The following is a 23,441-nucleotide window of genomic DNA, read 5'->3' on the forward strand; positions in this document are numbered from 1 at the left end:
AGATAAAAAAGCACAAATAAAGCCAAGAGCTCAGTCAGGGCAAAAATCACTCTATTCCTTTTATACCTTTTCTCACCTGTGTTTCAGGAACGTCTTCAAACTTCTCAGCTGAAAACATGAAGAAGCAAGGCTCAGATGGCAATCCTGCTCCAGTTATGCCAGCCCTGCCAGAGCCATTAAAAGATCTGAAAATTAAGTATACCAAGGTTAGTAACACTTGCTTTTCCTAATCTTCCTTATGCATTCACTTCAGACAGGAGGATGTGCTGATTTTAACTTTATATGAACTATGGAAGCCACTGTAAATCAGTGCTTAAATTGTTTATTCTGGCTGAATTCTGATTTTACACATGTTAACAAGTGATGTTCAATGATCCTTTTAACCTAATTTAAAGCACCTATATGTGCATGCATGATAGAATAGTTCCATATTTCCCTTGGTGTGGGTGTTGTTTCTCTCCTGAAACAAATTTTCATCAGTTATAAGTTTGCCAAAAAGTATAAATGGAGTAAAGAAGGAAATTTTTCTACTTTTTATTTTAATTAAAATGAATTAAAATAGCAAATTAAAATATTAGCATATTGCATTTTGTTATCATCAGATTCAAATAATTATACCAGATAAACTTACACGGAAAGGGATGTGTGAAAATGAAACTAAAATAAAATAAAATTAATTCTGGTCACGTATTTACATTAGAGAAAATGAATCTGGTTCTGAATTTGTTTTTCAGGTAAACAAGCAGCTTATAACTAGATATAGTCTACCAATCTAACTATGCAACATTACCATAAACTTCTTGAAACAGAAAAGTCTTTCCATATAGAGTAAGAAATATACAAATAAAGAAGGTCTGAATCCAGACTTATGTTTTCAACTTTAAAAGACTCTTTTGCTGGTTGTATATCATAATATTGTATGGCAACACACAGTATCTGCTAGAACTTTGAAAAAGTGTTGCCAGAAACTTTGCCCTCTGAAACATGCAGGTTTGAATTGATCAGAAAGGACCTCTTAATTCTGGAGGTTTTTGGTTACTGTTCTTTTATTTTTCTTGATACCATTGCAAGGGAAATAATTTTATTTTCTAGAACCACTGTTTAGTTTCATTTCCTAAAGCAGGTATTCATCTAAATTAGGTCTTTTAAATTTCATGCTATACTTTTTTCTAATGGAAAAAACTTAACTGTGTTCCACTACATGTCTTTCTTGAATAAATCACACAGGATCTTACTTTGTAAATATTTAACAGAAAGATATGTAGTTCTGCCATGCGATAGCCTGCTACTGCTCTTCCTGTCTCAAAAAAAAAAAAAAAAATTTACTCTGATTTTTTTTAGTTTTCCAGTAGAAAACAACTAATATGAGAAAAACACCAATTGATGTAACTGAACATGCAAGACACAAATTCCTGTAAATATTTCTATTCTTCTAAAATATTTCATTATTAAAAATCAATTATATTAGTACAAAAAATTAACCACAAGACATTGCTGAAAAGTCTAGTTTGTAATGTGCAATCAAGGAGAGTGTCACGTAATAAATGTTTCTTTTGCCTTGACAATAGGTAGCATTTCCTTAAAAGCTGCATACAAATTCTAACTCTGTAGAAGTGCAGTGCATTTATTTACAAGATCTAGTGCATGTCTGTGGAGGCTTGATATTTGCAAAGCTTTCCTCCTCTTTCAAATATCATATAGGATTTTCTGAAAGCCCCAGCAGTGTGCTGAGGGACAAGAGAGTTGGGAAAATAGAAATGTCACCCCATATGCAACACTCATCCCCCAGTTTAACAAGGCCTTTGCACTCATGTGTTCTTATGCATCCCATTCCTCTTCTGTCCCATACAGAAGTTAGAACATGGGATGTAGACGACTAGCAACACTGGAAGGATCAAGATGAGGGAAGCACTACTTACTGCTGATGTATTAACCTTTCTGTCTAAATCACCTAGAACCAGTCATAACCTCCAATTTCTCTTTTTCCTACCATTGCATTATACCAACAGTCAACACAAAAGGATCTGAAGAGAGCTCTGCAGGAAATGTTCCAAGGACTCTCTTTATTTAACAGTCTCTATATTTTATTTTCTATGATTGGGATCATTTGATTTGGGATCATTTTCACAGGGGTCACTTAACAAAATGAGATTGATATAGCTACATTTCAGAATAAAATACCTATGCATAATACGCATATGGTATAACTTAACACTCTTCATGAAATTTGACTTTCAAGCATCAAATCAAATGTATTTTAAACACTGAAATTGGCCTGGATTTTGAACCATAAAGTAATCTTGTATTCGTTTCATGTATGAACCTCCTTTAAAGATATTTCAGTGAACCCAATGAGTATTGGTAGCTAGCTAAAAATGTGTTGGTAAATATTTTACCTAGTCAACACTGAGGAATTAGACAATGATTGTTTGACAAATGCTTTCTGTCATGATGCTTTCACATTCACTAAACCCTGTAGTACTCCTTTAATCAGAGAAACTCAGATTAGTTAATTATTAGGTTGTCAAATTACATCAGGGGGAAAAAAGGTCTGAACATTCTCTTGCGAAGTTACATGTGGAATATCAGGAAGTGTGGAAGGGTAAGACACTCTGAGTAAAGAAAAATTATGGTTGAACATTAAAATGCTGCAGCCACTAGCTTCAAGAACAAAGGCTAGGCATAAAAGCTCAAAAAATGTAGTTGGAATATCTGGGGAAAGGTAATAAGCTAGAAAGGTATTATTATAGAAACTTACTCTTTCTAAGATCAGCTCACTTTGTGGACACAGAGGGACTTAGTGGAAAATTAAGAAAATTACATAATATTTAACAGAAAGAATATGTTCTCTAATTATTAGTCTTTACAGCAGTAAAATGTAATTCCTAAATCAATAATAACATATTGCAAGAGAGGGAAAAAAAGTTGCATGAAATATTAGCCAAATATAAAATTCCTGTAAGGAAAAACCTGAGAGCAATAAAAGAAAGAGATTTCACAGCAGCATCTGTATTGACATACTTGTTTAAAGCTTAAATATTCATTCTTTGGTAGTACCTTAAGAAATGCCACAGATTTTAATTTTGCTGCTCAAAGAATATAGTGAGATTCCATTATATAGTTTGAGACTGGTAAATTTGAACTTACAGCACTTGAAATGGGCCTCCTCTTGGGCTACAAAACTTAAAGGCTTGGAAGCATCTGTAAAATTGACTGCCGAGTAAATTTTTGGTGAGTTATTGTACTCAAGAATACCTGAATGGCTGTCACAATCAATATAAGCAGGACTGAACAGGTACAACAGTTATACAGCACTGTGTACCACATCACACAAGTGATGCTGAGCTGCCTCCAGCAGCTGTCCAGCCTCAGCCCTGGTGTCTCCTCATTGCTCCTGGCCTGTAAAAATGTACTGTTTGTGTAATTCCCTGTTTCATAGTCCACACAAGAATGCTTGAGAGCAGCCAGATGAGCAAGGGCTCAAATCTGGTGATCACTTTCATCTATGCAAAACAGGAAACTGTTTTGTTCATTTGAACTGGGCTCATTTGAAGAGCATTGTCAAGAAAAAATTTGCTATAGCCAGGGGCAGATTTAAGATGGGAGGAAGTATTGGTTTTTTTCATACTTTAAGTTTGGAAGAGTTTCTGATATCTAAACAGAAGATAGCTTAGACCTATAGTTCCATGTTTAAAAAGCTGTCCTTAACAGCTATGTTAGGGAACATCCACCTTTTAGTTAGTTCCATTATCTTTCTTGACTACATTTCTCTATGAATTCTCTATGAATGTAAATCAATATTAGTGAATTATATAAAAATTCCTCCCTAAAAAACAGTGAGCTTATAGAAAGATGCTGAATATGGGATCAATGCAACAGCAGAAATTTTCTTTTTAAGCTGTACTTTTAAGTTATTTTACAGAGGCACTGAAGCCTGAAACCCTGTACAGACTGCACGATGTTGAGCCCACAAAAAAAGGCAATCCTTATTCTAAGGAAGATTAAGCAAAAAGTTATGTTTTATAAGATGATGACACCTAATGTAAAGACCAAGAAATTTCTTTCAGCAGAACTATGGTGTGGTTTGTCTGTACAGAGGTAAATTCTTTCTTCCCTCATGCAGCACAGGCAGAAATATGGCACTTCCCATCTAGCAGAAACTTCAAAATTAATTCACAATTCATTCAAAGTACTCCAGAACTGAAGGAGAAAAAGCCACTGGGAAGGCAGAGAAAAAGGCAAAGTTCAGGTCTTGTGGGTCCATTCTCTGCTCTGGTCATCTGAGTGAAGAAATCAACTGTGTTAACAAGGACAGAAACACTGTAGTCTTGAAAGTTCCTTCAACACCAAATGGATTGTATTACATCATTTGAACTTAAATCAATCATTTCAGAAATGTAAGATTTTATTCCCCTATGACATTGAGGAACAAAAACATTTGAGGGTTTTTGACTGATGTTGCCTGTGCTTTATTTAAAATACTAAGCTCTAACAGTGTACAATCTCATCTACTGGAAATCTGTATTTCCAGTTCTACTGCAAAGAAATCTGAACAGTCATTCACTCTTGGGGTTGTTGAAATAAAAAAATCTTCTCTCCTAAAATTCCAGCGAAGTAACAGTCACAAAACATCTGTAATATTTCCAAATCTTTGCAAAATAAATTTGTGGCCCTAAACCTCGTGGGCCGCAGTCAGTCACCACAGACAGCCTCCTGCACAGCACTTGCCACAGAGGGGTAGGTCCTTTTCATTTGTGCCTGAAGAGCTGTCAGCAGAGTTCTGACTCACTGACAAAACACTGTAACCCATTGCAAGATGATCCCAAGCATTGTTTTCCTCAGCAGGTCAGGGCTGTTGCTAGAGGCTGCTGCTAGCTGGTGCTTCAGAGTTGCCTGGATTTAGAGATCCATGTCCTGTTTGTAGCAAACACTCCACAGCATTTTACAAGCATGGCTGCATGCACGTTAATAAGTAGAGCTATCTGAAATGTATTCATGCAGCTTACATGAGAGTTTAGACTTTTTCTTTCCCGTCTTTCTTAACCCCATTCTGCAAGGCTACTTATGAAAGACATCTGTGTAGTTTGATTTATGCAACTCTGATGCAATATTGTATATATATTTAATATAATGAAGTTATGTTTTAAACAAGAATGGTATTAGAAACATTAATAAGAAACATATTCTAAACTAATATTATGGGTGATATTGATTGGTGCAATAAATGTAGTATTTAAACAAGCACTTTAAATATTTCCAAAAATGGTATGTTTTTCTATTATTCCTTTCACAGACAGATATGAATTTGGCATACTGTAACATCATAGCAGTGTTATATTAATATTTACCTTTTACTTTGTCTCTTTTCTTGGCAATAGCTTTTTTCATATTAACCATTTAACTGCTGTCTTTGTCCTTTCACCACAATTGCAATTTTGTGGGGATATTCTTAAAACTTGCTTCTTCACCACCTATCAGAAATTTCCATGGACTTAGATATTTATTTTACCAATAGCTTTTGTTAATTCAAGAGTTTCCTGGTCAGTCCTGATGGTCAGAGATGACAATGGCACTGTATGAGTTGCCCGCATAAAGACAAGCAGAAACATACAGAACTATATTAATATCATACAGGAATACATTAATATATTAAGATATTGTTGCCATATCCACTTAGAGATATTAATTTAATCCATCTTGATGGTTATTAATAAACTATTCACCAACTATTAGCAACTACTCGACAAGTTTTAATACTATGCAGAAAATTTTTCTGGTTTGCTGTTTCAAAGTTCCTGCTACCCTAAGCAGCAGCACCAGGTTCTTTGTCCTAATGGAGAGTGCTAGCTGGTATCACTGCTAGACTCCAGTGACTGACTGTGGGGCAAGATGCCTTGACTCTAGAGTGAAAAAACATGTCCTTACAGGTGAGTACCACGGAGATCTGGCAGGCCTAGAATGCAATGGCACAGGAAGAGAGTGAGAAGGGAGGGCACCAGCCCACCAGCCCACCAGCATCAGGAGGGTGGGCTCAAGGTACTGGGAGGATGGTTTAGCATGGCATACCCTTTTCAGCACTGACCTAAACTCAGACATGACAGAGGTTCAGGCAGAGAAGGACAGGTCCTGTTAGCTTTGGACTGTATACCTTATGACGTCCACTTCAAGAAGCAACATGCAAAACACTGATTAGCAACTTATCCTCCCTTTTCAACAGCTGTGCATTTATCAGGTCTTTTCAATGAGTATTCCTTTTCTGCTTCAAGGTTAACCTACTGTTAAAAAAAAAAAATTAAACCACTTTGACCGTTTTGCCAACAGTGTCCCAGAGGTGGCAAGCTCTAACATAGTACAGATCTTGTGCACCCACAGGTAAAACCCAGGCTCTGTCTTGCATTTGTGAACAGAGACAAGTACACCTCAAATTTCAGAGGTTCTTATGCATGTCCTAAGCACACAGAACCATATGGGTGCAATTCTGGCAATGTGATCTACTATCTCCCTACTTGAGCACTGAGATTGGACCATATGACCCTACTGTGGTCCCTTTCAGCCTTCTCCATTCCATGATTCTTTAACTCATTCAATTGACTATGACAGGGCTTTTTTTTCAGTCTCAGATTCAATTTCAAAAACCCTGATATTGGTTTTGTTTGTTTGGGGTTTTTGGTTTGGTTTGGTTTTAGCTGGGATTTTCTTAGTTTGGCAAGGGAGCATGAAAATAAATCACAGCAAAGCTAAATATAACAGTTGTCTCTGAGATATTCTTAATTCAATATACTATATTACTAATTACTAAATTATAATTACTAAATCCAAGGACTGGGTTTACTTCTGTCAGGCTGTGTAACAGAAGAGCCCTTCACTCTTACCAACCCTGTGAGCAGGAGAAACTCATGTAATTTTTCATAGGTCATATAGGGCTGTACCTCCCTTGTACTTCACAGAGAGGAAGGACCCCTTTACAATAGCATATTTTTATGACATGAAACAGAATAAAAATGCAATGTAGTGAAACTTTGCCTCTCCAAAGGTAGTCAGTTTTAAAAATCTCATCCTGGTTAAGTGTATATGTGATTCCTCATTTCTTCAGAATAATGTAGCAGTATCTATCCAGTTTTAGTTCAGACATCTATCAATCTGGCAGCTCTCAGTTATGAGAGATAAGCTTATTCACTAAAGCATATAACAGACAACAGCCATATATGTGTTACTAATATTGTTGCTTGATTTCTTCCCCTGCAGATATTTATAAACAATGAATGGCATGATTCAGTCCATGGTAAAAAATTTGCAGTCTTTAACCCTGCAACTGAAGAGAAAATCTGTGAGGTTGAAGAAGGCGACAAGGTAGGGTTTTCTTTCTTGCCCTTAACTGTAACTTTAATTTCAGTGTAACTTAAAAGAAGGAAGGCAGGCAAAACATCACCTCAGATGTACCTTCTTCATCCTGTGTACCTACTTTCACAAGCCCTTTTTAATAAGCCATAACATTTTTTCATAAAGACACAGAAAAGCTGCTTTACTTTAGCCTCATATGAGAACTGTTCTGAAGAAATTCTTCTTGCTGATTTGTTCTACTAATATGATTGATTCTTTTTCTTATCTGTGTTCATTGACATCTAAAAATTTAGTCAGGATTTTATTTTATTTTTTCTGTTTTCTTCATTACAAAGTAATACAATCTTGTTCATTGAATATTTATATAAGGTTTTTCCTTATAGAAAATATAAAAAGGACAAATACTTATCATTTCCTAAATATTTTGTGAAGATGATCACTACTGTGTGTATTTTTAGCTAAATGTTTCTCAGAACTGTCTCCTTCAAATATTTTATTTTGTGAAAAACTTATTGGAACGTAGTCCTAAAAATTATTTTGAAGCTGAAGGTAGCTTATCAAATAGTCACCAATTCCTCCAAAATTGACCTCCTTAAAGCATGTTGAATCAATAAAGAAAATTACTAAAAAAATTGTTGAAGACTGTAAAGAAACAATTTTTAAATATATTTATGATATTCTGTAGTGGAAAGTTTCAGATAGATGCCATGTAACCAAAGAGATAATGAAAACCAAAACTTAAACTCTGTATTTTTGTTATATTGTGTGTTTTTCTTACAAACAGGATTTGCTAGTGCTACTATATAGTTTAAATGTAAGGAAGGTGGTTGTTTTTTTAAATAGGACAGGCAATGTGCTCAACAACATTGAAAGTGCTGTCCAAAGACAGTTCTTTTATATATTTATATATATATGTATATTTAAGTAAATATATTTACTTCATAATATTCTTATAAAGTAAATACAATATGTGAAGGTTTTATTTCCAGTTCACAAGATGATTGTAGCTGAAAATAAAGCTGGTTTTATAATTACTGGTTTGGTTCTTGCACATATTTCATTTTCTACATTTCCACTTCAAAATCAATCTTGTATCCAAAAGTGAAAAATTTTTCCACATTTCTCAAAAAATTTCATTTTAATCAAGAAATATACATCTCTAGAATGTTTTGTATGATAAGCATTTTTTAAGCTTAACATCAAAATGCTAAACACCTTTTTATCCAGTAGAACTAATATAAAACTTTTGTCTGTGTTATAAATTGACCAAAAAATTATTGCCAATATAATAAGCATGTACTTTTTCAGATTTTTTTTTAATTTACTGTGCAGAAATTCACACTGAAACAAAATTCTCTTTTGAGAAAGACACTAAGAATAATCTTCTCATTAAAATTTTCTTACTCTGGTTTGTAATCTCATGATGACTCTCCTAATAATCTTTGTCTCTTCTGTTGTCTAGTACTTGAGTGATAGTAACCACAAACTACTAAGGTCATAATGAAGACACATTATAAACATTTTCTTAGAGAAACATTGCTGAGAAAATCTGACTTCTAATTATTTCACCTGGAGTGAAATAATATTAAAAAAAGTTAAAACCTGAAATTTTTCAAAGTTTTTTAATATCAGCTATCTATAGTGTTGAGACACTGATAATTTCTCATCCCAAAATTAAATTACTCATAACCTGCAACTGTTCAGTTACCATTCCAAATTTTTGTAGCTTTCTTTCCTTACAGGCTCTCTAAAAACTCATTGAACAAAAAGATAATACTATTCAATGCACAGGTTTGCTTTCTCTTCAATAATTTTGCAAACTAATGTGTAATGACAACTGCTATTAACTAAATTGCCTAGTGAATTGTGCAGATCTAGTAAATTACTCAGCCATTATGAACCTAATATGGAAAAGGCTAGACTTCAGATAATGAGCCAAGAGATTTTAGGAATTTAATTTGTGCATACAATAGGGTTGACAAAGGGCTGTCCACTGCCTTGCAGTGGTATTTTAAAAAACAAGAGAAGATTACAAAGAACAGACATATAGGTGGGTGGGAACTGTTTTCTTCCAGTTTGATGGCTCTTTCAAGCTACATTCCTAATCCTAAAGGCCCCTAGTAATAATAAAACAGCTCACCAAATGGTCAGCATATGCAAACAAAAAGTGCTTCTGTAAAATAATCTAAACTGGGCCAGAAAGGAGTCTTTATACTCATAGTGTAGATGTAAGTAATGAAATTAAATTTCATACAGTTAAAGAACAATCTTTTTTATTACTTTTTATTCACAGCCTATATTACTCTTATACTATTTTTTTCTCAGTCATAATTATTTCCGCAGTTCTAGTAGAAGGAACACCAGACAACATAGCTTTAATTTACATTGTTCATATGACATTTTTTTCCTTCTCTTTTCACAGTTAAGACCAAGCCACAGTGCTTGAATCCTATTGCAAAGGTGTAGAAAATTTATGATAGGGATCACAGATAGTGATGAGGTGTTTGACAACATGCTGACAGATTCTGAAGAAAAATAACTCTTAATTTGGTAGATTTCAGCTACCTGGTGTAGTTGATGTAGACAACTGGTCAGTATTACTCTGTAGTAATGGCTATGCTACTCATATAGTTCCTTCCCAAATGCCTGTAAAAAAGTTTTAGAAGTTCTGTGGCCTTCTGCCTCACAGGTCTGTGTTGGGCTTTCCTAGCCACTAACACACCCCACTCACAGCTTCTTAAAATTAGTTGATGGATAGCAACATCAGTTACAGATTCAAGATCTGGTTCATGTTTAAAGCAATTGACTATAGAGCTGACTTAGTTGAATTCACTGACTTTGTCAACCTTGATAATGATTTTCCTGAAGGAGATATTAGCAAACAGAAAATGTTTGAAAGACATCCTTCAAACATTGCATGCAAATTTCTCTGAGAAATGTGGCAAATATAATTTTCTTTTTTTTTTTTTTCAAAATTTTCTGTTTCTGACAAAAAAAATAGAATAAACCTCTATTTATGTCACTGTTTTCATTATGTTTTTTGTTTTCAACCAAGCAAAAAAACCACCAAAAATTCTGTATTTTTAAATACAGAAGGATGTCAAGCACAAAAAGACTTTTTTCAAGAAATTGTAATTGTTTGTCCTGAAATCCTGAAACAGCCTTTGAACAGAATAGTTTCATTGTATATTTTTCTTCTATAGTGAAAACCAAATGCTAAATAAAAAAATATGCAATAAAAAACCTTAATGGACCAACAAATTAGCTGGTATATGCAAAGACAGTCCTTAGACTTCAAAACATTTAGGCTTAGCTTTTTAAACCTGGTTTATTTTTAATTTTTGAAGTAATTTTATACATAAATATTTCTTAATACTTTCAAAAATAAATGTATTTTATAGAGGTTTGTCTTCCTTAATAATAAGTTTGTGTTCATTTTGTGAAACATCCTAAAGAATAGACTTTTCTAACCTGGTCTTCTTTGCACCATGAAATACTTTCAGATGATGAGTAATTAAGCATTTACCTTGCAGACTCAGGCTTCTCTTTGTAAATAAAAGAGATTAAATTGTATTATCAATGTAACTGATTGGTGTATAGAAAGGGCGTAAAAGTCTGATTTTTAAAAATAGAGTTCTTTTATGTATTTTTAGTTTGGAAACTTTGAGAACCCATCTGTTTCTCATAGAATTTTACATTGCTGAAATAACACCAGCAGCGTTTGAAAGAAAATAACCCATGTAGTTAACATTACTGATACTAATTTTCATTAGATTAGTGTTGGTTAAACTTCTTGTGAAACTTTTTTGTTAAACTTAGGCTAAACTTTTCACATTTAACAGCGAAAAAGGCGTATGACAGAAACAATTATTGACGATGTAAGTGTTTTTGTTTTCCCCACAGCCAGATGTAGACAAGGCAGTTAAAGCAGCGAGAAAGGCTTTTGAGCTCGGATCAACCTGGCGCACCATGGATGCTTCAGAGAGAGGAAGGCTCTTGAATAAACTAGCTGACCTGGTTGAAAGAGATCGTCTGATTTTAGCTGTGAGTATGGCACGTGAACTGAAGGACAAGGGGGAAAGTCCTGACTTTTAAAGAAAGATACAAGCAAGTTTAACACTGCTGCTCTTTGGAAAGCTAGGCTGTCTCAGTCATTGGTTTTCCTCTCTGTAGCCAATGGACTTCACTAAGCTGGCTTGCACTCTGATGTACTCAAAGTATTGAGTATTTGATTAGCTTTTAAGCTACCTACAACTACAGTAATTTCAATAACTAATTTTTAAGGGCTCTCTAGCATTGATCACTTGGTTAATGCTTGTCTAAACCAAAGTCTGAATCAAAGCCTATACTCAAATCAAAGCTTGAATCAAGGCCTAAACTCAAAGCCTGACTCCGTGTTTATACAAGTCAGAACTGTGAGAAATTTTGAATTTCATGACTCTGTATTTTCTTATCACTGGTCCTTCGTTAACTCCAGCTTGCAACTAGTAATCAAAGACAAAGCTTAACCAGAACCAAAGGCAGCAATGGATTATTTTGAAAAGAACAATAACATGAGTGGTAAGGAATTATGTCCTTTCTTTACAAACTCCACTGTATATTGGCTATTTTACCACATTTAACAGAAGACACATAAGTTGTAACGCTTTCAGCTACAGATTGTACACTAAGGCAAGCAATGACGTGTGAAATAGAAACACACCACCAGTTTGATAAAGGATAGTTTCCTTTCCTCCTTGTTTTAGGCTCCATGTATGGCACTACTATTAAGGTGATTGCTCTCCTATTATAAGCACATTCTGTGATTAAAATTTAGGTGGGATAATTGCTTGTGGTGAAGATGAATCCTGGTTTTCTGCAAACAGCATAAAAATTTAGAGAAGGAGGAGTATCCAACATACAGGATCATCACTCACACTGATCTAGTTATAGTTAGAAGTATTTAGCCATTAGCCATAAAACACACTGTAGATAAGCTCATAAAATTTAAACCTTCAGATATGTAAAATCTGCAAAACATCTGTTGCCCATTATATGTCCTTATGACTGCAGTAGAGTTTCTCAGGAGAAACTTTCTGTGAGTGGAACTTATGTCCTTTAAAATGCTACATTTGAATTGGGAGAGACAAAATTTTAAGAGCTATATTGTAAATAGAGCACTATACCCTCTCGTACATTAAATCATTGAATGAGCTGGACTTTGTTTTTTTATTGTACAGTCTAAGACATTACAAGCACAAAGAGGATGAATATACAATCTTTTTTTCCTCAGGAAAGATGAAACATTAAATTAGTTTTTGTTTACATTTGCCATTTTGCATAATACGAAAGAATTGTTTTTCTCTGAGGTCCATCCCAAGTCTCTATTTTACTGCCTTATTTACATTTCCTACAACTTAGTCACCTTATAACTATTTCCCTTTTCAGAAAAGGTGTGTATGAGTAAAGTGCTTTCCAGACTTTGATGAAGAGAAATTTTCTCCACTCACAATTTATCCTACCTGTAAAACTTGTACTATAGGGTAACACACACTCCTGCATGCTAGAGATCAAAATAGATGTCCAAAGCTCGTTGCAGGGTCATTTTCCCATGTTCAAACATTTGACCTGGATGAAAAATTATTCCATTTCAGTGCTTTATTTATTGATAAGATGCAGCAGACCAATTAATAGGCTTGCTTTCAATGACTGAAAGAGTCAAAGCAAGGTAGTAAAAGAGCCTCTGAAAATGGTGTTGCTTAGGATTCAATCTGTTCTGATGTTGAAAGCTAAGAGCCATCTTGTTGGACATCTTAGCTTGTTCTTGTTGCTAAGAGCCACCAAGCATTTCTGTCTTCTCTGTTTGTTGTTGTCTTCCCAAGCATGATATCTGAATTTTGTCCAGTCAACTAAAAATGTGGACTTCACAGGGGAGTTTTCGATGAAGAACTTCTTGGAGGATCAGTCTGTTGGACCAACCTGAAATTCTAAAGAATGCCAATCTGATTTCATCTTGGAATTATAGTTTAGATCTTAAAGCTATATTTTGTGCTCTTTACTGCTGAATGTCATAACAGGATTGTTCATAATGTTGAAGGCCCTCAACCTCTCTGTTTTGGAAAGCTTGAGAAAAATATTCTTGAAGTGTCAAAAATATGTTGACAGTGTTTAAGAACTGCTCATGGTCTTTATGTCCCAATAGTTTTCCCAATGGAAATTAATCCAATGGAAATTAATCCAAACCACATTTCTTAGATTTGGCTGGAAAGCAACCTTATTTACAGACTCTCTTCTGTATAAGCATGTATTTTTCATAATGAATTTTTCTCACTTAAGAATTCTAGATGTCTCATATCCTTCCTTTGGACATCAAATACTCAAGGTGTATTTAGGCTGTTTTTTACAAGACTTGAGCCTTGCTGATACTTGAGGAAATCCACTCATTTTTATGTGCCTCAGTTATTTGCACTGTCTCCTGCCTGATCTCTTGATCTGTGATTGCAGACTATTTAAAATAAAGTAGAACTGTGTTACTGATTCATATGGGAGATGTTTTTTGAGCAAATCTTACCATTACAAATGCATCATAACCACACTCTCTGCATAACTCAATACAAATCATGAAATTTTCTCACTTGTAAATTGCTACATTCAGTTTTTCGAAATGTGTCTTTCAGGGGGGAGTTAATCTAAATGTTTTTGCTGAAGCTGAAATCCTCAAAGTGAACTACCAAAAGCTAAATTACAAAGGACAGGAAAAAGCACCATTATCAGTATTTGGTATTAACTTTTCAATTGCTGTTGTCTGCAGACAATGGAAACGATTGATGGTGGGAAGCTCTTTTCCACAGCCTATCTAATGGATTTGGGAGCCTGTATCAAAACTTTACGCTACTGTGCAGGCTGGGCTGATAAAATCCATGGGCGTACTGTTCCAATGGGTGAGTAGTTCCGAGATAACAAAACTACAGAACTGAGGCCAACACGAGCTGTAAATAACTGACTTCTACCTAAAAGTTGTGCAACACAGAAAGTATCTCAAATGGAAAATATTCTAGAAAGTTTCTAAGACAGGTTATTAAACATTTGTCATAGTTCTCAGTTTAAACATTTAGTGTAGGTCTTCACATTTATTACTTGTTCTATACACTACTAACAACTATTGTTTATGGACCAAAAACATTTAACCTGTATGTACAACTGAGAAATGCGGTAGGCTACTTTTCCACTGCAATGTGTAGTTTATACAAGACTACAGCAGTGAGACCTGGGTGCCTACATATTTAAGCAAAGATTAGCACAAAGCAGAAATATTTACTTCAGTGATTGGATAATGTATTAGGAAAAGTACTAAGAGATAGGAATGAGGAAACAGCATTTGCTGAATTTCATTCTATTCCCTTTCCCATTAAGCAGCTCTATGAAAATATTGTCTCTCTAGCTACCTTCTCTCAGAAAGACAAAGAAAAGAATGGTAATAAAGAAGGAATTAAGGAAAAGGTAATAAAGAAGGAATTAAGGAAAAGGTAATAAAGAAGGAATTAAGGAAAACTAGAGTGATAAATACTTCCAACTTTTTTGCCTCATGTAGATCTCTATACTAGGTTTAATGGAACACATATTTATTTGAATCAAAGAGAATTTTATATTTAATGGATTTGATTTAAGCTAAGATCTAATATTAAAAAATGTCTGATATGTACCTAGGATTTAAAAGAGAATTTTTTTAAAGAAAAAAAAAAGGTGATAAAAGAAAAAAGAAATGAGGAATGCTTATTTCTTATTGGCTGTGCATACCATATTGAGAAGCAGGGTTGTCACTGTAAAAAGACAGTCAGACTGGAAAAATCAAACCTTGGAGCTATGAAGAAAGTAGACATTGAATCCAGATGTACTTTATGGCTTTTCGCATAGTTAAGATTTTGAAAATATCATTTATAAGTAAAATTGTATGCAGCTAAGTTTGGTACCCTACTTTATCATCTTTCTGATTTAACTGTTTCTCACAAATGCTTTGTCTGAATGCCTAATTTATTTTTTTTTCCCTTAGATGGAAACTTTTTTACATTTACAAGACATGAGCCTATTGGGGTGTGTGGCCAAATTATTCCAGTAAGTTGGAACCATTTATGTAAACACAAATGTTCCTTGTTACAAATAGAAATGCTTTAGAAATTTTGCCTATGCAAGTGCATTTGTGAAACATTACCAACCACAAATTTTCAGGTCCTGTCCCTCAGGTTACCATCCTGAGTACTGTAATTCTGATTCATCAGTTTGTGATGAATTTGTCACTTTGGTCCAACCTTGACCCTCTCCTCCTGTATATGGAGAGAAAATAAATCGGAAAATTTGGTTTATGAAATAATTTGAAAGATGAAATTGTGTTTTGTTGAAACTGAAAGAATTAGAAGTAAACATGTAGGACAGTGTAATATTTACAGTCTATAATGTTTATGCCTATGAGGCTATAAACAATAAGTTCTCTTAGACCTAGAATATTTGTTCTGCTCCATACAGCATTTAGACATTTAGATTTGCTGGATCTTTGTTTATGACTAAGAATCATTCACCATGATGGTGGCACAAGTTGCAACACAAACATGTCCAATAAAGCTCCTGTCTGGCACTCCTAAATTCCCAGTTTTGAACTTGCTCATTTCAACTCAAGTTTCAAAAGGCTTACCTGAGTCTGATCCTTCAAAAGATTTGAGGATCTCAAGTGCTAAACTTATTTTTTGAAGTCCATATAGTTTTGGTGGGTGTCTGTGAAAATAGTTGTATGCACTAGGCTCTCCTAATCCACCCACCCCTCACACATGGTAATTATGAGCAGCCTCAGCTGATCTGCTTGACAACTCAATAGATTCTTAAAAAGTCATCTTGTCCATGAGGTCTGCTCAGATGGGTGGGTCCTGCTCATGTTCCCGACGTCTTTAAGCTGATCTTGAAAATTTGCGATATCTTTAGAACACCATATTGATTTGGAGAATGTTGTTTGAATATGTTTGTATCCAGCCTCTAGGAGAGCTTGGGAAACTGCTGCTTTAGATCCTCTTGTATGTCAGATGCAAGACATTTCAAGTAAAACACTCAGTCAAGCTGTGCCCAAGAGCTAGAAATACTAGATGTGACCATTTAAAATATAATTATCTCCTGGAAGTACAAGCAGCAGTTAGAACAAACACTGACTTCCCATAAAAAATGTTAAGTATTTCTGAATATATCTTCATTTTCTCTGCATTGAAATATGAACCAACAAATTGAATGTTTCTGTATGAACCAAAACTGTGAGGACTGTGTGTATGTTGCAAACCACTTTTGATAGCTCATCCTTTCCACTTTCTTTCATTTATGCAGCTCCACTTTTAACAATGAATATGCAGAAAACCCTATAATCCCTCACTTTATATTATTTATGCTCCCATTATTTTTGAGGCTGGGGTGAGTCTAGCAAGAGACAAGGAGAGACAAAAAGAAGTGTTGCATGTATATTCCTCCTAGCCCTTCTGATTGTAATACAAGTCAAGATTAAAACTTAACCGCCTTTTTCCCCATTTCAGAAAGGTGTCTATTGAGCTGAGGCTCACGGCTCCAATGCTACCCAAACTATTGTAAATATTCTCAAAGCTGTTTTCCCCCGGTCATGTTGTCCCTTACACTGCAGAACATGGGATCCAAAGCATTTAGCTGCTCCTCAGTCTGTCTGAACAGCCCACAACAAACAGCTGCCAGCGAAACCTCCAGGGGAGAGGGCAGGTGCAGCACCATGTGCCATTACATTTTCTCCCTTAGAAAACTGAATTGATGATGGATGTGACCATTTAAGATAGCAAAAATCCCAATTGCACCACTAATCCAACAACTGCATGTAATACTTTGTTAAAGGAGTACACTCATTGTCTCTTGAGCTTGTAACTAAAACCTTGGATCCCCTGGACTTACACACACACAAAAATCCCCAGTCTTTGTATTACATGGCTTGCCAATTTTTTTCAAAACATCTTCATTCTGAAAGGACTTCAACAAAAAGTTCAGCCACCCAGTTGAAAATTTGCACTATAATAATAAAAAAAAGCTGAGGTATTTTGGTGATGTATTAGAAATAGGATACACTTTCTCATCTGTCTTTCAGTGGAACTTCCCATTGGTTATGTTCATCTGGAAGATTGCCCCTGCCCTTTGTTGTGGAAACACAGTGGTTGTCAAACCAGCAGAACAAACTCCACTCAGTGCCCTTTACATGGGATCCTTAATTAAAGAGGTAAGTCACCTACAACAGAGTTATTTACCCCTCTCAGACATGTAAGAGTATACTGCAGCTGAAATGCCACAAAGGTAATATAAGACAGGCTCTGCATGCCCAGCCTTGCACTGTGGAACTTACCTTGCTGTAAACCAGTGAAGCCAAACCAGAGCAAAAGCATGTGTATCTTTCAGCCTAGTACACACACACAAAAAAAAAAATCCCACAACAGCAATTCCGCGGACTCCATTCTTTAGCAAGTATATTTGTATTACTAAAGCACAGTACCTTTCAAAGTCAAAAGCAAACAAGGAGCCAAGTGCAGAGTACTTGGAGGTGGATGGCAATGACTTAATTAGCATAGTTATCACAGAAAAGGACCTGTTTGTACAGCTTTTTTTTTTTTTTAACTGAACAAAGTTTTTATCCACCTAGGTTTATTATTAACAGGAAGCTGTAAAATCAAACTGGTGACTGCTTCCAAACCTGTGAATTCTCTTCACATAGAAACTCAAAGACACTTTGTGTTCCTGAACAAGAGGTGTGCCAGCTCCTTCAAAAAGTTAGCATCTCCAAAGTTAACAAATGTGTCCAGTCCAGCAAACACCCAAAGAGAACAGTAAAGCAGATTCGTTTTCTTCCCAATAAAATCAACAAATACAATCTAAGATGTTTCAAAGGTTGGCACAGATGTTAACAACCACCAGTGCAGTAACCTTACAGAGTTTTAATGGAAATGACTTGGCACATTTTATAATTCTGCTTTAAAACCGTGATTCAGCAAAGCATACTGACTGACTGGTTGTGTGTTAATATTACACAGAAACTAAATTATTATCAGAATGGAGCCAAGTCCTGCTGTTATTGCATCACATAGTAAATGCTATTAGATAATACTAGGAAGAATAGCTTTAAAAAATATCCTCTATTAATTTTTAGCAATGAGTGTCTGAAAGCTTATTCTTCTGAAAAAAGTTACTTTACAGGAAAAGTAACTCAATTTTGTTATGATCTAATGAAATATCTGTTCTGATACTCTGATTATTTGAAAGGAGAGCTCAGAAGGTGGACTGTGATAAGTATCCAGCATATCTAAAAAACACAGGAGCCCAAATTCCTGCCAGTAATCACTTCAATAGCTGCTTTAGATTTGTGAAAATATCTGAAAGTCTAATTTATCTTTCTAGGTCCCAAATGTCCACTTTAAAAAATATTTATATATACTCACTTCTGGTAACCTTCACTATCTTGCTTCATAACACTTACAAGGCTCCCTTACTAATATAAAGAGAAGAGGTTCTAAAACAAATATGGAAATTAAATTCTCAAAAATGAGACTTCTGTACACAAATTAAGAAACACAATGCTAAGCAAGTGGAAAGAACCTCATTGTCTCATCAGTTTCAGGGTAAACTTTTATCTGGAAAACTAAATAAGCATAGGAAGCATTAACAGGCTATATCTGAGCATGAAATTGTAAGAAATAAAAGTTTCTTGAACAAAAGTATCAACCTGATATCCAAAATGCAGGCTTTGAATTTTAGAAGCTCCAACTCACCACCTGAAATTTATAGTTTTCCAAAAAATATGGAGCTTCTTCATGCAATTCCAAAGTCCTGTTTAGTGTTATAAAGAGACTTATTTAAGTGATAATTCAGGATATGAACCTATTTGATATTTTAATTCTATGTTTCCTCCACAAGTGTCACTGAGATTATGCAACTGCTTCATAATAATAATAATTATTTATTATTATTATAAATATATAATAATGATAATGTCATCTACTCTTTGCATGTCCTTGGAGTTTGCCTGACAAGCTGCTGGAAGAAAATAGCTTATTTTGTGAAAAAGTAGCTTATCTTGTATTCTGTGAATGGAACATATTTAATACGGGATTTATAGGAGACAATGCATTTGTTTTAAATCACAGAAAAAGCTTATTTACATAAAGAATGTGCAAGATGCTGAAACTGTGCATATCTCAGCCTGCTTCTTTGTTCTTGGTAGCTGATCTGCCTTTTTTTTGCTCTAAACTCATATATTGCCCACTGTAATTTCAACCTACATCCAGAGTTCCATCATTTTTCTTAAAAGAATTTCAGTAGAAGATCATTAATTAAATTCCATCTAGCATGGATATTAATGTGCAAAAACCAGCAAATATATTTGTTGATTCAATCAGCTTTAACAAAAAATACCTGAAAGTAAGCAATATTTCATTATACATCTGAGTAAGAGAATTTTTTAAAAAATATACTTATTCAGAAAAGGCACTAACAAAGAACTAAAGTAACATGTCCTTTGGGAAAAAATAAAAGAAGAGGTAGTTCAATAACTTAAAAGACTGGTAAAAGAAAGAGGGTGTTAACCATGTGAGAATGAAATCTTTGGGGGCTCTCGGGCTGAGCATAAATATATGGCTAAGAAAAGGTGGCTGGAGAACTGAAAAGGGAAGTAAGACCGTGTGATACATGTTCTTCTAGTTATGATCCTCCCCCACATTTACAGGACTCTTTCTTTCAATTCAGGCAGGATTTCCACCTGGAGTGGTGAATATTGTGCCCGGCTTTGGACCCACCGCTGGAGCAGCAATTTCTCACCACATGGATATAGATAAAGTAGCTTTCACAGGCTCTACAGAGGTAATATAATGAATGCAAGAAAATGTAAGCAGGAAATGTGCCCCTCTGATTCCCAGCAATGATTTAATGCCTTATTTATTCTGTGTAATTATTTTAACTCTTTTCTTTCTTATGGCTGCTGGTTTGTTAAACAAAGTCTGTTTAATGATTTGTTGGTTATTATTAACTTTAAACATATTTAAACAATGTTTGTTGCTGGAAATTGCTGGGAAGCCCTTCAAACAAAGGCAGTCCATGTGATACAGTAGGTTCTAATATAGCAAGAGTATTTTAAGTCTTACTCATTTAAACCAAAACTTTTTCATAACATTGTTTACTCTTCTTTTAAGAAGTTCTGTTATATTTAATAACAGCAGGACAGGAAGGTACCTAGGAAATCTCATTCTTCGGTCTGCACACGTTTGGATGTAGTGACAGACTTTTGGTATTTCAGTGATGCTTAGTACCATCTGGGTGGTCTTAGAAGACTGTTTGAATATGTATCTGTTTAAAAGGAAGGTCACTGTTAATTTTCCTTAACCTTCTCTCAGAAGAACTGTCAGTGCTATAATTGGAGATTTCTCATTGCAGGCTATACATAGGATTAAGAATTAGCTATATCCTTGATACAGTTCATTGTATTGTCTGTCTACATGCAGGCAAAATGGAAAAGCTGCAATCTGGTCCCTTAACTTCTTGGATGCAAACTCCAAAGATAAATATCATTACCCTGTGTCGGGGATCAGTACACACTGAGTGCAAGAGCTATGTTCACCCTCAGAAACCTTCAGCTCTGATGGGAAATCAAAACAACCCAAAACCCCTAGAAATCTGAGAAATGTGAGAAATATCCCACAGCTGTTCCCAACAGACAGTGACAACTAGAGTTCCCAGCTCCCAGTGACCCTCCACAGGCAGATGGACCAGAAGGGTGTATTCTACAACTTGGTGACTGTTCTCTTCTAGCAGTACAATTTAGCAATGAGAAATGATGGCAGGAAATTTGCCTGATGGTTGATACACACAGGCTGTTAGAGACCAAAGCCACAAGAGCTACAAGCAGATTTTTCCTTCACAGCTTTTCCAGGGCACTTCATAGTAAGTACTTCCTTTAATCATGTCATCAGTAGAGAAAAGCAGGGTAGGGGTTCTAGCTTGCAGTGTCCGCTTCCTCCTCTTCATTCATCTGAGAGAGAAATTGAAACAAGGAAGAGTGTCCATGCAGCCAGTGTAGATTGTCTCATAAACTTTGTGCATTAAAAAGCCTTCTCATGCATAAAACAGAGAGATTTTAATCTAATGGGAGTAACTGGTACAGCAGCAACCTGTGCCTCCTTGAGATTAGAGACACATGAAAGTAGAGTGGTGGTAACCAAAAAAGCACCATGTATCTTTGGGAATTACTATTACAGGGGGAAACTCTTACTAGAAAACATTTTCAGTTCATAAGGCACAAATACCCTGCACCTGACTCTTTTCAGTTGTTTTATTTTAACTTATTTTGCATGTTATTACTGGGATAGTAGAAATCTCTTAACTGATCTTTGCTTTTGTTGAAATCAGAAAAATATTATAGAGATCATTATGAACATTTTGACATTCAGCTGTCCTCTCCCTATCTTTTAGGTTGGCAAACTGATTAAAGAAGCAGCAGGGAAGAGCAATCTGAAGAGAGTTACCTTGGAACTTGGGGGAAAAAGTCCTAACATTATATTTGCAGATGCAGACTGTTAGTAGCAATTTTATTTTATTAACTACTACACTTGCAAATCCAACTGGCTTTTCCCTTTCTTTTTCAGTAAATTATTTGAACCTTCTCAAAAAAATAAGTAATTTTTAATGTTTACTGATCATGCCATAATTTTAAGTTAGTTTGCCACCAAAATTGATGGTTCCTGAATAGATATGGACCTCTGAAAACCTGTTCACTCTTAATGTAATTAATGTTCATCCTAATGAAACATGAATTCAGAATTGAAAGCAGATAGAAAGATCTTAAACAGGTTTATTAGCTTTTTTGTCTGAATACTCTTCTTGGCACTCCTGACAGGGCAAATAATGTAAATTTCCCATAGAATGTCTGAAGGTGTGTTCAGCTAAGTGTACCATGATACTCCTGAGAAGGGTGGTTTAGACATAAGCAAATGGTTGTATATCTGTGTTTTAGAGGGCCATAAAAATAAGAAATGCTAGAAAGGGAAATTTCTGATAGTGACAAAGGATAGTAAAGAATTTATGACTTGACGATTCAGGTTTATGACCTGACAAACTCTGCATTTCTTTGCAGTGGATGCTGCAGTGGAATTTGCCCATATTGGTCTGTTCTACCACCAGGGACAATGTTGCATAGCAGGATCTAGGATTTTTGTGGAAGAGCCTATTTATGATGAGTTTGTTCGACGAAGTATTGAAAGAGCAAAGAAGTATACTCTTGGGGATCCTTTGAAGCCTGGTGTACAGCAAGGCCCTCAAGTGAGTAAAATTACATGTTTCCAGCATAATTTTGTCATGACATCACAATTTAATGTCTTTCTAAACTTGCTGTTGCAATAGCTTCAAGTCTAAGTACAGTTTTGTAGAGGTTAGTCTGGAGCACAAGGAAGAAATCAAAGTGATTGTTGTTTGTGGCAATATCATTGGCCTAAGGTCTCTTTCTCTTTTCTAGTTCTTTTTATTATTGAGAGGGAACAATTATAAAAAATTGAAATGCTTTGAGAAAGCTCCAATGCAAGATCTATAAAAGTGCAAGTACAACCACTCATGCCATGTTAGAGCTTGCTAGCTTTTCATTCATAGTGCCACTCTTACATGACTAGCTTGAAGAAATAGGAGTTGCGATATCTTTTCCTCTTTTTCAAGGTACTAGACTTTCATTATGCTGCCCTCAGTTTTAGAATACTACACAATTAAAATGCAAGGGATTTTTTTCCTCAAAGATTATGCCAACAGCTTTCCCATCAAATGAACATTAAAATGCACCACTAAAAAGTATTGCTTTCATAGTGCTGTGAACTCAGTAGATCAGAGCACAGTTATAATAGTTCTCATCTAGTCTTATTCTCACATCAGTTTATATTGTAGGATATGGAATAAAAGCATGGAATAAAAAGCTGAGTAGAGCCAAAGAAAAAGTAGGAGACAAAACCACTCACATGCATTTTATAGAGTAAAATATTCTTTATTGGTTTTGACAATCATTTTGAGTAATAAAAGACACCTAGTAAACTGGAAAAAATGCACTCCAAGCCGCA

General features: G+C 35.1%; 1 protein-coding gene across 19 annotated transcripts in view; it reads left to right on the forward strand.

Moving 5' to 3' along the window:
• The window catches only part of ALDH1A1 (aldehyde dehydrogenase 1 family member A1), a 50,631-nt gene that overhangs the window by 20,127 nt on the left and 7,063 nt on the right, over positions 1-23,441 (forward strand). For all 19 annotated transcript variants that reach the window (XM_086867178.1, XM_086867173.1, XM_086867175.1 and 16 more), the window contains 9 exons: positions 88-206; positions 7,246-7,350; positions 11,245-11,385; positions 14,132-14,261; positions 15,371-15,432; positions 17,456-17,584; positions 20,098-20,211; positions 21,817-21,919; positions 22,478-22,662. In XM_086867178.1, coding sequence (XP_086723304.1) covers positions 117-206; positions 7,246-7,350; positions 11,245-11,385; positions 14,132-14,261; positions 15,371-15,432; positions 17,456-17,584; positions 20,098-20,211; positions 21,817-21,919; positions 22,478-22,662 — 1,059 coding nt within the window. In that variant the 5' untranslated portion in view covers positions 88-116. The remainder of the gene's footprint in view (positions 1-87; positions 207-7,245; positions 7,351-11,244; positions 11,386-14,131; positions 14,262-15,370; positions 15,433-17,455; positions 17,585-20,097; positions 20,212-21,816; positions 21,920-22,477; positions 22,663-23,441) is intronic.

This window comes from Cyanistes caeruleus, chromosome Z (genome assembly GCF_971803275.1).
Source record: "Cyanistes caeruleus chromosome Z, bCyaCae1.hap1.1, whole genome shotgun sequence".
Taxonomy (NCBI): Eukaryota; Metazoa; Chordata; class Aves; order Passeriformes; family Paridae; genus Cyanistes; species Cyanistes caeruleus.